General features: G+C 37.5%; 1 protein-coding gene across 1 annotated transcript; it reads right to left on the bottom strand.

Moving 5' to 3' along the window:
• Positions 1 to 638: 638 nt before the first annotated feature.
• Positions 639 to 5,981, bottom strand: LOC11445207 (uncharacterized). Its single transcript, XM_003605927.4, has 4 exons — positions 5,844 to 5,981; positions 5,060 to 5,333; positions 4,099 to 4,346; positions 639 to 1,149 (listed from the first exon to the last, which is right to left on the bottom strand). Exons 2-4 carry the CDS (start codon positions 5,316 to 5,318, stop codon positions 790 to 792), a joined length of 867 nt encoding a protein of 288 aa, XP_003605975.2. The 5' UTR covers positions 5,319 to 5,333; positions 5,844 to 5,981; the 3' UTR covers positions 639 to 789.
• Positions 5,982 to 15,615: the final 9,634 nt, after the last annotated feature.

Here is a 15,615-nt window from a genome sequence, read left to right on the forward strand (position 1 = left end):
TACAAAATATGAGAGAGTGTAATTCAAACTTATCTTTAAAGAATGGCTATAATGTACTCTTTTTTTATGCTCTTTGTAAATACTCTCATGAACTATTTGGAAGAGTCTCACAATGGTCCGCTTTAAGAGTCTCACGTCTTTTTATTAGCGAGTTAAAATAAACACATTTAAGAAAATAAGAATAGAAAATATATGTTAACACATTTATATTGTTGAAGTTAAAAGTGAAATATTAATTAATTCTATTCTATTTGCAATAGAATGTAGTATATCTAAAAAATATATCCAAATTCTTCCACATATTTAAAAAATAAATGCAAGGAGTTTTATTTTTAATACACAAACACATCTACCGAGCAAGTTTTTTTTCTTTTTTCTCTAAACTGTTTTAAAAACATTGTTATACACTATTTTCTTTCTTAAAAATAATTTTCAGAATAATTTTTAGAACAAAAGTTCCCCCTTGATGTAATGGTTGACAGGGAGATAGAGATATGAATACAAATTAGCCTGCCCCAGTTTATATAAGAAGTTAATTGTATCATGTCATTCTTCCTAACTAATTGAAGTCTTATGCAGTTGTCCTCCTGGGAAGTCCTTGTGTTGCACCTATCCCACCCTCACCACCAAAAAAAAAAAAAAAGGAATAAAATTATTTCATAGTTTTGAATGGTATTGAATTTCACAAACACAACAAACATGCTAGTCACACTACATCTAAATGCATGTATGCAATTTAAATTGTACATAGTACAAACCGAACATGAGAGCTGAACTTTTGGTCAAAACTTAGTTGTAATAACGTGAACCAGTGTCATAGACACGTCCCCCGGGATACGGACCTCTAGGTTCGAATCCTTGATCTCTTGCACTCCCAAGAAATCGAGATTGCTCTCTGTAGGGATCAAAGTGATCAGCAGAATAGCCTCGTTGGGGTTCCCCACCCGAAGCTGAAGCATTTACGTTGCTATGGGCATGAGGGCCTCTGGATGCCGTGCCACTACCGGAATAAGGATCCCGAATTATTTGTTCATACTGCTGTTGTCTTGCACGTGATTCCCTTTGAAGAAATTCAGTTCTACGCTTTCCATGCCGAGCTCTGAGTGCTTCCAGTTTTTCTTCATACTGAGAATTGATCGCATTTATTTTCTGATAAGGAGAAATATAAATAGACTCGTTAAAGATATATGGAGAAATATAGTTTTAGAGAATATGTACATAACATATCTAGTTCGAACATGAAAAAATTTAGCAATTATAAACTGTTATTAGTCAACATCAGTTTATCCAAGTATAAAACGTGCATGGATTTCATAACTAAAAGGCAGGAAAGGTGCAAGTTGCAGAACTAGACTGGGTGCTGACATTCAGCTGACAAATGAACCTAACTAAAAGTATCAAGATCAGACAACATTGGAAGTCTGTTTATACTTTAATCGATGCAAAAAGAAGCAAGTCCTCAGAAATCCATTGATGAGCTTGCACCCCAGGGATACAGTCCAATTCATGCTAATTGAGGATTCTGCAGGAGGACCTGTATCTGATACTAATTTACTCCAACAGCATATCCTCTTAATTTTCTTTTATGGGAATTTCTGAAATTGATTATAGAGAAGATAACAATCGAAAAGGTCTAGAACTCTCTGATAGGGGAAAACTATAAGCCTGAGCTATAATGATCTCCTCGCCGTTAATCTCTCAGTGATCCCAAATTTCTCACTTAAAAGAACGCTAGATAATCCCTCAATCACTCTCTATAGTGTTTAAGGCCTCCATAGCCGCAGTTCTTTTTCCAACTTTGTTAAAGGATATCCGGTTCATGCACCCAACTTTCTTGATATCTGGATTTGAGATCAATTTTTCAAATAATTCTGTCTCCCAAACAACTCATTAATCAAGTCGTCCACTACTGGGACAGGGTGTTTATAAAGAATTATTACCCTGTTTAGAGCTATGTAATCCACACATAATCTCCATGATGCGTCTTTCTTCTCAAACCACAGAACAGGGCTGGAAAATGCACTCATACTAAGGCTGATCATATGAGCTTGCAGCATTTCCCTACTTGCTTCTCGATTTCTTTCTTCAGTTATCCTCACAAACTGATCGGGCCTTGTTCAGACAGCAGTCTTATGTAGGGAACTAGCTCACGCTCATGTGGCAACCTTATATCCTCCAAAAAAAATTAGGTGAAACTTGCTCAATTATTTTTTACCAAACTTTCCTACTGTTCTATTATCAATTCCCCCCTCTCCCCCTTCAACATCATTTACATCTATTTGAGTTATAACCATCAAACTTTTCAAATTTATGTTTCATTGGTTCTGCTTACTCTTGGCTTTCTCCCGCTCCCCTGTAGTGTTACCAACTCATCGTGGTGATTAAAACTGCATTGACAGGTGCTTCTAATTCATCACAACTTTGCCCTAGGTACTACGTACTTGGCCACGAAATTCCCATCAAGATATCTTTCAGCTAACACAAAAGGGTCCCCGACAAAGTTGTGTCCCCAACCTAACCTCCAAGTTCCTGCATATGTCCTTGGTGAAAATCAAATAGTCATCTCATAGGCAAAGTTACTTCTCTGGACATTGGGGAAGAGAATGAAATTTGTCTCGTCATTTAAAACAGAGGCCATGGTTCTGATTTTCGACTTTGTCGCTCACCATCGTTTTTCATGCTCGTCAACCCTACTGGTGAAGAGGAGTGCCGATTAGGTTTAGTTGACTCGAATTTGGGCACATTCCCTCATAGCAGCCCATCCTCCCATTCTTCTCCCACACATTCGTTCCCCAGTCCTCGTCACCATCCCCTCCACGCAACTCTTCCTCTACATTTTTTGATATCATCGTTTGCATTCATGTTTGTGGGTTGAATGTCCGAGTTCACATGTGAAGGATGAAATACCCCAAATATTGTTCCTTGGGAACATGCACTTCTTGAGATGACAGTAGTTCAAAGAAAAAGGGCTCCACAAACTCTTCTATGCTCATTGTTTGCCTTAGTGTGGCAAATTCATTAAAGGGGTTTTCTAAATGACGTCCAACGTAGAGTGGAATGAGCAGGATTCTTCAACTTCTCCCATGATAGTTCATCTTGCGTCTCCATTAACAGCGTGAACCGACTGATGAATTGTGGATCCCTCCTTGCTTAGTCAAGCAAGCATTCGTTTATTGTCCCCTGGAGTACCAAGCACATCAAAGTAAATCTCATCTTGCATTATCTACGTGACCAGATCCTCCCTTCAGAACATAGGTAGTTCAGCCTTCTACGCAAACATTCGGGATTCATCGGAACTACTCATCATATCAAAATTCAGGGGTCACACAATAGCTTGTTATGTGTTTCCCTACCACCTTGCTCAACTATGTTAGCATTCTACTCTACTGTTAAGGCTTGTCCACAAGAATTTGCATTGTCCCTCTAACTTCTCCTGCCTAACTTCTCTGGTAGCATTTACATCACAGGACACGCTCTTGGCTAGATCCAGCAGAGCAGATCAATTGATGAGGATTAATACACAAATAATAGGGAAATTTATGAATTGTTTTGATCATTATAGAGAATATGACAATTGAAAAGGTTAAGAACTCTGATAGTGAAACTATCAGCCTGAGATATAATGCTCTCCTCACCATGAATCTATGGTGATCCCCATTCTCTCACTATAACAAAATGCTAGATAATCCCTCAGTCTGTCTCGTTATTCCTTATAACTACCTATTGCTTACATTCCCCTGGGCCCACCCATGCCAGCTCAGCCAACTAACTCTTATAACTACCTATTGAATACACAGGTATTTTTTAGTTTAATCATAAACCATAATTAATTTTATTAATGATGGTCATTTGTTTATAAAACGAAATATCTGCAAAAGCAGTCTAGACTCTAGATGGCTCTTTATGTTTCTCCTGGTTTCAGTATGCTGAAACCCCGGTAGGTATGTGTATGTTAACCTTGCAGAATATGTACTAAATCCATCAAGTGTGTTGCAAGATTATGAGTTCATCTATTATGATAGAGAAAGAAAAAAACAAACAAAGCTTAACAAACTTGTAGCAGATTTTGGGTATTTAAAGAACTGGGTGAAAACTAACCTCTCTGTGCCTGGCATGTTCTGCATCTTCAACATCGTGCTGTTCTTTAGTCAGTTTAACAATGTCATCATGAAAATTCTGCTCAAGACCTTCAAAAGTTTGTGATAAATGATTTCCTTCATATCTAACATCTATATTTTCTTCATGGGCCTGAGATCTGGAATCACTGTTGCTCCGGCTCTGCAAAGCCAATTTAGGATCAGGCCTCTGTCCTTGAAAATAGGACCTTGAAGCATCACCACCTTGACCTGCACACGCAAAGATTCCCTAAGTTTCAGAAACTGAAAAACCGTTTTCATCATATAAATGGCAAACCTGTAACTGGGCCTTTTAGACATGGTAGCTAATGTTCTAACAATTAAAAAGTAGGATAGGTTATGCAGATATGGCAATGTTTTCTGAACAAATATACCATTGTAAACAACTTAAAATACACACCAGGAGCTTTATTCATCTTATATAAATGAGGAACTGCTTTTAAGTCCATTGATTGAAAAATAAGCAGATTTGATAGCTAGGGTTACAAGAACACCAGGAACATGAATAATATCAATACACATTTAACAGATTTGGAAGCGCCGCATTTACGTAAACTTTTCTGCCTAATCAAGTCACATGATACCATCAACAATCTGTTAAGCAATAGACTTTCTACCATAATTTCCAGGATACACACGCATAGTGTGAGTTACATTTTTCATAATAGAATTTATCATGTGTTTGACTCTTCTAGCAACAGCATATAAAGCAGAAACTATATCAGACACACTCCGCTCAAGTCTTTATACACATTCTAAGTCAGTTTTTTCTAATACATGTGTAGTTGTTGTCTAGGTTAATCAATGTTGTCAATCGCAGAAAATAGTAATTTGTTCAAATTACTCTGTTATATAGCACGCTAATAGAGCCTTTAATAAAGCGGGGCATAAGCAATCATAAGGTGACAATGAATAACACTCACCTTCATTATACATATGAGATGGCATTGAATTAGACATCTTCGATTCATCCGATTCCCATCTCCACTGACCCTCTGGCTTAGAATTCGGATACGAATTCTCCCTTTCCGGAGTGAACGCCTCTAACCGTCCTTCAAAGTTACCAGACTTTGTTTCCATACTTTGACCAGCCATATGATGATTATGATTATGATTATGATGCATCTGTGAAGCCCCATAACTATTCGCAGATGCATCACCATACTGCCCCTGTCTCCTCATTATTCCGAAAAATTCCTGTGTCAACAACATAACCTATCAGACACTAAACCCACAAAAGCTACACTAGGATTAAGGCCTTGTTTGGATAAACAACTTAATTAAGGCCTGTTTGGATTAACTTATTTGAGCTTATCTACTGACATAAGTTCTGTGAGACTATTTAGGAGAACATATGAAAACAGCTTATGACATTTTTCATAAGCTTTTTTTAGCTTATTTTCATAAGTTCTCCAAGATAGCTTATGAAAACAACTTATAGCATATAAAATAACAATTTAACTTAATTTTATGTAAGCTTATTCAAAAGCACTTATTATAATAAGTGATTGTGCTATAGGCCTTGTTTGGATAAACAGCTTAATTTGCAGCTCATAGCATAAGGGCTTATCATATATAAGTGCTTATGATAAAATGAAATTAAACTGTGTTTGGTATAAGTTATAAGCTGTGTTTTGATAAACTTGGATAAATCTAAAGATTGAATAGAAAATAAGAGTTTCTGGTCTGAGTGATATTGCAACGTACCAAATCGCCGGACACTGTCGAGGTCTATTCGATTGCTGCCCTTAAACGAAGAAAGTGAAAAATTGGGATTTCTCTTCAATTATACTACTAGTTATGAGCTTTTTGGAATAAGGGGGCGAATTATTTTGTTTTACAAATATTTAGAGTTTTTCCCTAAAAAAGATATAATTTAGAGTTTTTTTTTATACATATTTTTAACAGAAACTAAAGTTAATTTTGGTTCATACTATAGTAGAAATTACTCTCTCCAAATCAAAATAATTGAATTATTTAATAATTGAGTAGATTTTTTTCAATTGATGTTGTTTTAAAATTTACGCTTTTTAGGAGAGAGGGTTTGTTAATGTTGCCAAGAGTATTTATTACATATTCAAGAAAAAATATGTAACATAAATAGGGGTATATTGATGAAGAAATAAGTGGTTTTTATGAAGATATTATCTTTTAATATTAGGGGGTTAGGGGCGCCAGAGAAGAGGAGGGAGATTAATAGGTTGGTTTCTGAGAGGAAGCCGACAGTGTTATGTATACAAGAATCGAAGTTGGAGGTGGTTGATGAATTTTTGTGTCGTTCTCTATGGGGGTCTGCTCCAATGGCCTTTTCTTTTAAATCTTCAGTTGACGCATCTGGTGGTATTATTACGGTGTGGGATCCTAGTGTGTTGGATGTTTGGATGACTGTAAACATTGCAAATTGCTTGATGATCAAGGGGACGTTCTTAAAAAATAATGAAATGTTTTGTTTGGCAAATATTTATGCTCCTTGTAATAATAGGGGACGTCAGGTTTTGTGGGATGCGGTCTCTAATTTGTTTCTGGTACACGGTGATGTAGCTTGGTGTGTGCTTGGTGACTTTAATGTCGTTCGTTCTAGTGAAGAAAGAAGAGGTTGTGTTGATAATACCTTTTCTACTGACTATGCTATTTTCAATCAATTCATTGACGGTAATTTTCTCATTGATTTACCTTTATGTGGTCGCAATTTTACCTGGTATCGGGGTGATGGTGTTTCGATGAGTCGTCTAGATCGGTTTTTGTTATCATAATCATGGATGTCTTTGTTTCCTAATTGTATCCAAGTTGCGCTTCCTATAGGTTTATCGGACCACTGCCCTATTATGTTAATCGTTGATGAGGAAAATTGGGGGCCTAAACCTCTTAGAATGCTCAAATGTTGGGCGGACATTCTAGGATACGGTGATTTTGTTAAAGAAAGTTGGCAGTCGTTTCATGTGCAAGGTTGGAGTGGTTTTATTCTGAAAGAAAAACTTAAAAAATTAAAAGAAAGTTTGCGGAGTTGGCACTTGAATCATACTCTTAACATTGACAGCAAAATTCAAGGTGCTAAAGTTAGAATGGTTGCTTTGGATGCTCTTGGAGAGAATAACTCTCTGAGTGATGCGGAAGTGACTGAAATTCATATGCTCTCGGCTGACATCATGGCTTTTTCGAAACTTCATGCTAGTATGCAATGGCAGAAATCACGGGTTAACTGGTTGAAGGAAGGCAACTCAAATTCAAAAAATTTCCATGGTATTATGTCTTCCAGAAGGAGGACGAACACTATCATTTCTTTGGCGACAGAAGGTGGTAATATTGAAGGTGTGGTACCTGTGCGCCATCTGATATTTCAACATTTTCAAAACAATTTCAAGAGGACTCTGCAGCCGCGGCCAGATATGGGGGGTTTGACCTTCAAATCTTTGTCAGTGTCGGATGGGGCTGACCTTATCAAACCCTTTTTATTGGAAGAAAATAAAGCAGCGGTGTGGGACTGTGATAGTTTTAAAAGCCCCGGTCCATATGGTATTAATTTGGGTTTTCTCAAGGACTTTTGGGAGATTTTGAAGATTGATTTATTGAATTTTTTGCGGATTTTTATCACCATGGTAAGTTAACTAAAGGCCTTAACTCCACTTTTATAGTTTTGATTCCAAAGGTCGAAAGCCCTCAACGGGTGGCTGATTTTCGTCCTATAGCTTTGGTGAGTAGTGTTTATAAAATTTTATCAAAAGTTTTAGCCAATCGTTTGAGAACGGTGGTAGGGAATGTTGTGTCTGCTTCTCAATCTGCTTTTATAACGCGTAGACAGATTTTGGATGGGATTCTAATAGCTAATGAATTGGTAGATGATGCGAAGTGTAATAATAAAGAGTTACTTATGTTTAAAGTGGATTTTGAAAAAGTGTATGATTCCGTGGATTTGAGGTACTTAGATGAGGTGATGGTTAAAATGAATTTTTCGCACCTGTGGTGCTCTTGGATTATGGAGTGTATTACAACGGCTACAGCATCAGTATTAGTAAATGGTTGTCCGACAAATGAGTTCCATTTTGAGAGAGGCCTTCGTCAAGGGGACCCTCTTTCCCCATTTTTGTTTTTGTTAGCTGCTGAAGGTCTTAATGTGATGATGTCATCGGTTGTTACAAATGGTTTGTTTACGTCATATCATGTAGGGGCGCATGATCCAATAGCAGTGTCCCATCTTCAGTTTGCTGACGACACCTTATTGATTGGTATTAAGTCTTGGGCTAATGTTCGGGCAATGAAGGTTGTTCTCTTGCTATTTGAAGCTGTTTCAGGGTTGAAAGTTAATTTCCACAAAAGTATGTTGTTCGGGGTGAATATTAATGAGTCTTGGCTGCATGAGGCAGCGGGGGTAATGCATTGTCGACACGGTCGGTTGCCTTTCATTTACTTAGGTTTGCCTATTGGTGGGGATCCTCGTAAACTACATTTTTGGTATCCGTTGGTTGAGAGAATTCGTCGGCGGTTATCCGGATGGAAGTGTAAAAATTTATCTTTGGGTGGTCGGTTGGTTTTGCTAAAGTCCGTTTTGTCGTCCATTCCGGTTTATTTCCTTTCTTTCTTCAAAGCTCCCTCAGGTATCATTTCTATCATTGACTCTATTTTTATTAATTCTTTTTGGGGTGGTGGTGAGGATTCTAGGAAAATTTCTTGGATTAAATGGGATGATATTTGTTTGAAAAAGGAGAATGGGGGTTTGGGGGTGAAAAGGTTGCGGGAGTTCAATATTTCTTTATTAGGGAAATGGGTGTGTAGGGTGTTGGAGGAGAGGGAGAGTTTGTGGAATGTGGTGTTGCGCGCGAAATACGGAGAAGTTGGAGGGAGGGTGCGGTTTTGTGAGGGAGTTGGGTCGATTTGGTGGCGTCAGTTAAACCAGATTAGAGTTGGTGTGGGTTTGGCGGAGACTACATGGTTGGTTGATAACATAGTTAGGAAGGTAGGAGATGGGAGCACTACCATGTTTTGGGAGGATCCTTGGTTGTTAGATGTTCTGTTAGCTGTGTCGTTTTCTAGACTTTTTGAGTTGTCGGAAAACAAAAATGTCACAGTGAGGGAGATGTTTATGTTGGAGTGGGGGGCTGATGGGGATGCGTGGAGGTGGAGGCGGAAATTATTTGCATGGGAGGAAGAGTTGGTGGGGGAGTGTGTGGAGAGGTTGGCTAACTTTGTTTTGCAGGTAGACATGTCTGATCGGTGGGTGTGGAGACTCCACTCGTCACAATTATATACAGTGCATTCAGCTTACTCTTATTTAACAACGGTGGACATCAATATCACTGTAGAGTTTGATCAATTTTTATGGCTTAAAGTGGTTTCCTTAAAAGTTAACATTTTTGTTTGGCGTCTCTTTCTGAATAGACTTGCTACAAAGGAGAATCTTCGCAAGAGGAATGTCCTTCAGGCTACAGATGCTTCTTGTGCGGCCTTGTGTGGTAAGGAGTGAAGTAGATAAAATAGTCACAAGGAAGGGGGGTTTGAATTGTGACCCTTTAAAAATTCAACCTGTAACTTAAAATTGATTCTCAAGTTGAAACTTGGAATGGTTAAGTTAAAACAGACTTCAGAACGTTCTGATGTCTGATTGCAAAAACAGTTTAATAAAGTAAATGTGTTTGTGTGTGTTGTGTATGCAGTAAGTAAAGAGTATAGGGAAGAGAGAATCAACACACAGAGAATTTATAGTGGTTCACCCAATGTGGGTTAGTCCACTCCTCACAATCTTGTGAGAGTTTCCACTATGATGCTTGAGATAACCTCTCAAATCCTGCACCTTACAATCCTTGTTCACCTGAACAATTACAATCCTGTATTCTCTAAGCCTCAGCAGGCTTGCACCTTCTTGCTAAGTTAACCACTTAGACTTTTACAACCTTTGCTCAACCTAACACTTTAGGACCTCTAAAAGCTAGATGAGACTTTGTTACAATTTGTATGGAAGTTGGGTGTTTGTAAAACAAACAGTGGAAGAAGAAGAAGAGGTTATCCTACAGATAACAAGAGTATTGATTTGCACTAAGTTGATGAAAGACTTAGAGATTGATCAATTTCAGTTTGCAAAAGCTTCAAACAATCAAGTTGTTTTCTTGTATGCTTTGCAATTTGTTGTGGAGTTTGAATGTTTAAGAATCAAACAGAGGAGGAGGAAGAAAGTTATCTTTGCACGAGATAACTAAGAGTATTGATTTGCACTAAGGAAACAAAAGCCTTAGAGATTGATCAATTTCAATTTGCAAGAGCTTCAAACAATCTTTGTTGTTTTCTTGTATGCTTTGCAATGGTGCAAGTTTTGCTAATGCCTTGATCTCTATTTATAGAGTCTTTGGGCTCATATAGCCGTTGTAGGATGTCCAATGGTGTTATGCCATGTGTCCTGGGTCCCACAAGCTTTAACTTGAAATTCTGGGCAAACATTCTGATCTCTGATGAACATCAGAATGTTGTTGTGTTCATGATGATCTTCATCTGGGTTCATCATGTTCTTCATCCGGGTTCATCATGTATGAATGAACACATGAAGTTCTGGGCTATGCATATGCTTTCCATATGAATTTCTGGACAATAACCAATGTATGGACTTTTCTTCATACATCAGAATGTTCCTTTCCCAGATTTTTTCTTGGAATCGGTGCAGGAGGATTTAGTGGGATTCTGTATCTTCATGCCCATGCTTTGAGAGATTGTATTGTCCTTGTTCAGTACCAACTCTCAGACGTGTCTATCTCTTGTTGAAGATGACAGATTTGCTTTTCACCTACTGTACTGTTCATAAAGTAGGCATGTGCTGAGCTGAACATTCTGACCATCAGAATGTTTGATATTCATGATGTTCTTCATCTGGGTTCATCAAGGATGAATGTCTGATGGGTTTCTGGGTCCATCCAATACGTGACATGAGATTTGTTCAAGTTTTATCCTTCAAAAGTTACTTCTCCATATGCATCAAAAGTTGCTTGAAAAAGTAGGATAAAGTTGAATCAAATCTGTCTTGGATTTGGTGCAGGAAAGAGAGGATAGTGGATCTGCAATCTTCAGGCCCATGCTTCAAGGAGATTTGCTAGAGTACACGTTATCTCTGATGCAAGATCTCCTTTTGCTAGCTTTTCCATCTTTCCACCAACTACACTGTTCATGGCTGGAAGCATGTGCAGAAGTGAACATTCTGATCTCAGAATGTTTCATTTGTTCTTACTTTAGGTTGATTTATAAGACTTAACTTTTAATGTAATCAAACCTAATAGTAAGATACAACTGAAGTGCAGTGAATGCATCATCTAGGACAATATTCTCTTTGGAATATTCCTAGTACTTTAATGTTCATAGCCTTGGATGAACATTAAAGATCCTTTTGACATAGATCCTTGTCCATGCCTTTATTTGTTGATAGATCCATGCAGATGTACTTTTCTGGACCTTTTATTCATGTCAAGTGTACTTGCATGCTCTTCATGTTCTTGATAAATCTGAGTTGCTTCTGAACAACCTTCTGAACTGGGTTGCTTCTGAACAACCTTCTGAACTGAGTTGCTTCTGAACAAGGTTGCTTCTGAACTCTCATCAGAACGTTCTGATCAACTTTCTGATCAACATTCTGAACTAACTTTTTGAACTTCAGAATTAGTTCATGGATTCAATGTCCTTTGATTTTATGCATCTTGGTATGATTCAGACCTTGTTCCTGTCTTAGTGAAAACACTCAAGAGCACAAGTTAAATACCAAGGAATTAATCAAAGTCCATTTAATCCTTAATCATTAAAGTTTATTATCTTTAAAATTAATTAGGGATTTTGCCTCAACAATCTCCCCCTTTTTGAAGATGATAAACTTATGATTTAGGATTTATGGATTTTGATTATAAATGAAGAATTTTAGAGCTTGAAAATTTTATTTTAATGCTCCCCCTCATTTTTATAATCCATTATGAGTTTTTAGAAGTTTTAAAAAGCTCCCCCTCATTTTTATAATCCATAGCATAAATAAGAATATGCAAATTTGAACCAACATCAATATTCATTCATTAATATCATTCATGAAGTCTAATTGTATGATGAACATGGTTCAAAAACAAAAAAAAGCATATGAACTAAGTTTGATCAAACAAAAATGAAGTTTTATAAGACTTCAATAACTATTGATCACTAGCCTACTTAGGGCCTAAACTTAGAGAACTTAAAGACATAAAATCCTAAAGCTTCTCCCCCTTTAGTCATCTGCAAAAAGGTTAGGGAGTAGGACCAGAAATGATTCATGGAGTAGAATCCCCAGAATCTGAGGATGGTTCAGATTCAAAAACTGTTGGATCATCAAAGACAGGTTTGTCCACTGCTAAACCAAGAGCCTGAACATCCCTTGTCCAGTTAGCAAGTGCACACACAATTTTGTGAGTTTTAGTGGCAACTCTTAGAGCCCTTGCAGCCATTTTCTCAGCCTTAGAAGGCTTGGCAGGTGCAGTATTACCAGAAACATCAGCTTTTCCTTTGTTTGCTGTGACAAAAGTGTTTAAAGAATCAAACAAGGAAGACATATTTGGGAGATTCTGAGTTGTTTTGATTTGAGGTGGAGGTGGTGTGAATGAAGGAATGGTACTTGGTGTTGGCAGGGAAGACACCAGATACTTGCTTATTCCAGCAGTAGACCCCATTGTTGATGTTGACAAGTTTACAAACTGAGCTTGTTCTATGTTCTGAGCAGATGGAACATTCTGATCTCTCTGAACATTCTGACCAGTTTGAGCAAGAAGCTGAACTTTCTCAGAAGGCAAAGATCCTGAACCCAAAGGATTAGGATCTGCTGACAGCTACTCAACAGGTGCAGTAGGAACATTCTGAGCCACATCCTCCAGAACATTCTGATCAGTGTTCTTTTGAACATTCTGATCATCCTGCTGAATGTTTTCTCCTTGAGCATCTTGAAAGAGCTCATCATAGAGATCATTTGTAGTGTCTTCAATGTTGAGATCAAAGTCAGGATGAGCTTCAACATTTTCTTGTTCCAACACAACTTCTTCTTCAACATCCATTGGTTGATTTTCACTTCCAAAGGTGTTGGATACTAGAATTTCTGCAGTTTCTCTAGTATCTGTATCAACATTCTGAGCTTGTAGCTCAATATTTTCTTCAACTCTAATATCTTCAGAGGGTGCTTCAACACCTTGATTCAAAGAGTCTTCAACATTCTGATGATCACCATCAGATTCTCCAACCTTCTCAACAGCTTTCTTAGCCAGCATAGCTTCAAACTGTTCTTGGCTTGGTTCAACTAGCTCTCTTGCATGTTCAACAACATGAGCAAAGACTTCAACAACTGAGGAGTCTTTCCTTTCTCAACCTTCTGAGAACTTGAACCAATTTCCTTATTGGCAGGCTTGTCAGCTTTCTGCTTCTTCCTCACTTCCTGAACTTTCTGATCAGCAAGTCTCTTAACTGATCCAGTCTTTTGAGGAATAGGCATGTTTGAAGTTGTGATGTGAAATTGACTAATGGTTTTGGCTGTGAATCTCATAAAGATATCCTGACCTTTTTCTTTGTCTAGAGAAATTCCAGCAGCTTCAAATATGGGTGACAAGTGCATCCCATATGGCAACCCAGCAACTTTCTTCATTCGGGATGTTCAGAATATTTGAGAGAAGGTTCTGAGAAACTTGGATTCTCACTCCTTTGACTGTGGATTCCAAGAACTTTTCTTCATTTTGTTCCTTTACAGTCATGTTGGCATATAATTCCTTCACCAAGTCTGGAAAAGTCTGACATTGAGTGGAAACAAAACTTGACCAGTCTTGAGGATATGTGAACTTCTTCAGATTCCATCCTTTTGTCTTAAGAATTTCAAAGTCAAGGTACTTAGCTCTGCTGATGAGTCTGTTAGCCATCTTTTCAATACTTTGAATCTTTAAAGTAGAAGCAAGTATGACAATGTCATTGCCTTTTCCTCTTTTCATAGGAACATATTTCTCTTCCTCTGTTTCCACTTCTTGTTCATCTTCAGATGAGGTTTTCTCTTCAGGCAGAGGCAAAGCTTCTTTTGCAATTTTCTTCCTTCTTAGGTAAACTATCTTTGCAGCCTTGGCCATTTCAAAGAGAGTTTCCTCAGTTTTCTCAGAGGTTGCTCCTTCTTCTGCAACTCCTTTTCCTTTTCTAGAGGATTCTTCTTCAACTTTCTCAGAAACATTTCTCTTTTCATAAATGGTTTCTTTATCAGAGTCTCTATGCATCTCAGGGATGATTACATCTTGTAGAATTGTATGAAGAGGGGTTTCATTGAGTGGAGAATGATTCGAGGGTTGATCATCAGCAGCGGTTGGTGGTGATTGAGAACGAACGCGTGAAGAATTTTTGGTTCGTGCCATTTTTCGCAAGAACAGAGTATGAACTTTGTTTTGAGAAAAAATTGGTTTGAAAAGAAGAGGTGTGATGGAAATAATCTGAATAGTTGTTGGTTATTATAGGAACCAAAACGTGTTCAGTTGAGGGAAGAAAGAGGAAGTGACTTGACAGTTTTTGCATTGGAAAAGATGAAACTGAAAAGTAGTGGTCAGGAGAGAGAAACTAGCCGTTTGAGGAAAAGTGAATGGATGGTTAAGGTTTTACATGGTGGTTAAACCTTAAACCTATCTTCTTATAACCAAACATTAAATGCTTCAGATTATAGTGAGATTTTTGGTTAAAGTCAACACAAAATCTCTCGTTTGAGATTTCTGACCCAGAATCCAGATCCTGAACATTCTGATAAATAAGAACATTCTGACCTGTATGAACAAACTGAACGGATGAACATTCTGATGAACATTCTGATGAATTGTTCATATTAAGATTGATTTAACTGAAATGAATCAGATAACATCAAGGGGGTAAGTTCAAGGCCCTTAGTGATTAGTGATCAATCTTTATTGGGATTTTTCATGATTTGCAATTTTTCTTTAAGAAAATTGAATATATCCTCAACAAGGGGTTTTGTAAAAATATCAGCTAGTTGATTTTCAGTATCAACAAAGCTTAATACAATATCCTTTTTCTGAACATGATCTCTTATGAAATGATGTTTAATTTCAATATGTTTAGACCTAGAATGTTGTACATGATTTTTAGAAAGATTTATAGCACTATAATTATCACACATAATAGGAATATTTGTGTACCTTAGTGAATAATCTTCCAACTGATTTCTGATCCACAAAATCTGAGAGCAACAGCTTGCTGCAGATACATACTCAGCTTCAGTTGTGGAGAGTGCAATGGTGTTTTGCTTTCTGCAAGACCATCCAATCAATGCTTGTTCCAAGAATTGACAGGAGCCACTTGTACTCTTCCTCTCAATTTTGTCTCCAGCATAATCAGCATCCAATAAGCTACAAGATCAAAGCTAGAACCTTTTCTATACCAAAGGCCAAGATCAGTAGTACCTACTAGATATCTACAAATCCTTTTAATTGCAGTTAAATATGATTCTTTTGCACATGTTTGACATCTA

This window comes from Medicago truncatula, chromosome 4, assembly GCF_003473485.1.
Source record: "Medicago truncatula cultivar Jemalong A17 chromosome 4, MtrunA17r5.0-ANR, whole genome shotgun sequence".
Classification (NCBI taxonomy): Eukaryota; Viridiplantae; Streptophyta; class Magnoliopsida; order Fabales; family Fabaceae; genus Medicago; species Medicago truncatula.

Bases quoted from the DNA above. Each gene is read 5' to 3' on its own strand.
- LOC11445207 (XM_003605927.4), bottom strand. From the start codon at position 5,318: ATGAGGAGACAGGGGCAGTATGGTGATGCATCTGCGAATAGTTATGGG. The intron at 4,347-5,059 runs GTGAGTGTTATT...TTGCGTGTGCAG, and splicing joins ATCTCATATGTATAATGAAG to GTCAAGGTGGTGATGCTTCA. The intron at 1,150-4,098 runs GTTAGTTTTCAC...TCTCCTTATCAG, and splicing joins AACATGCCAGGCACAGAGAG to AAAATAAATGCGATCAATTC.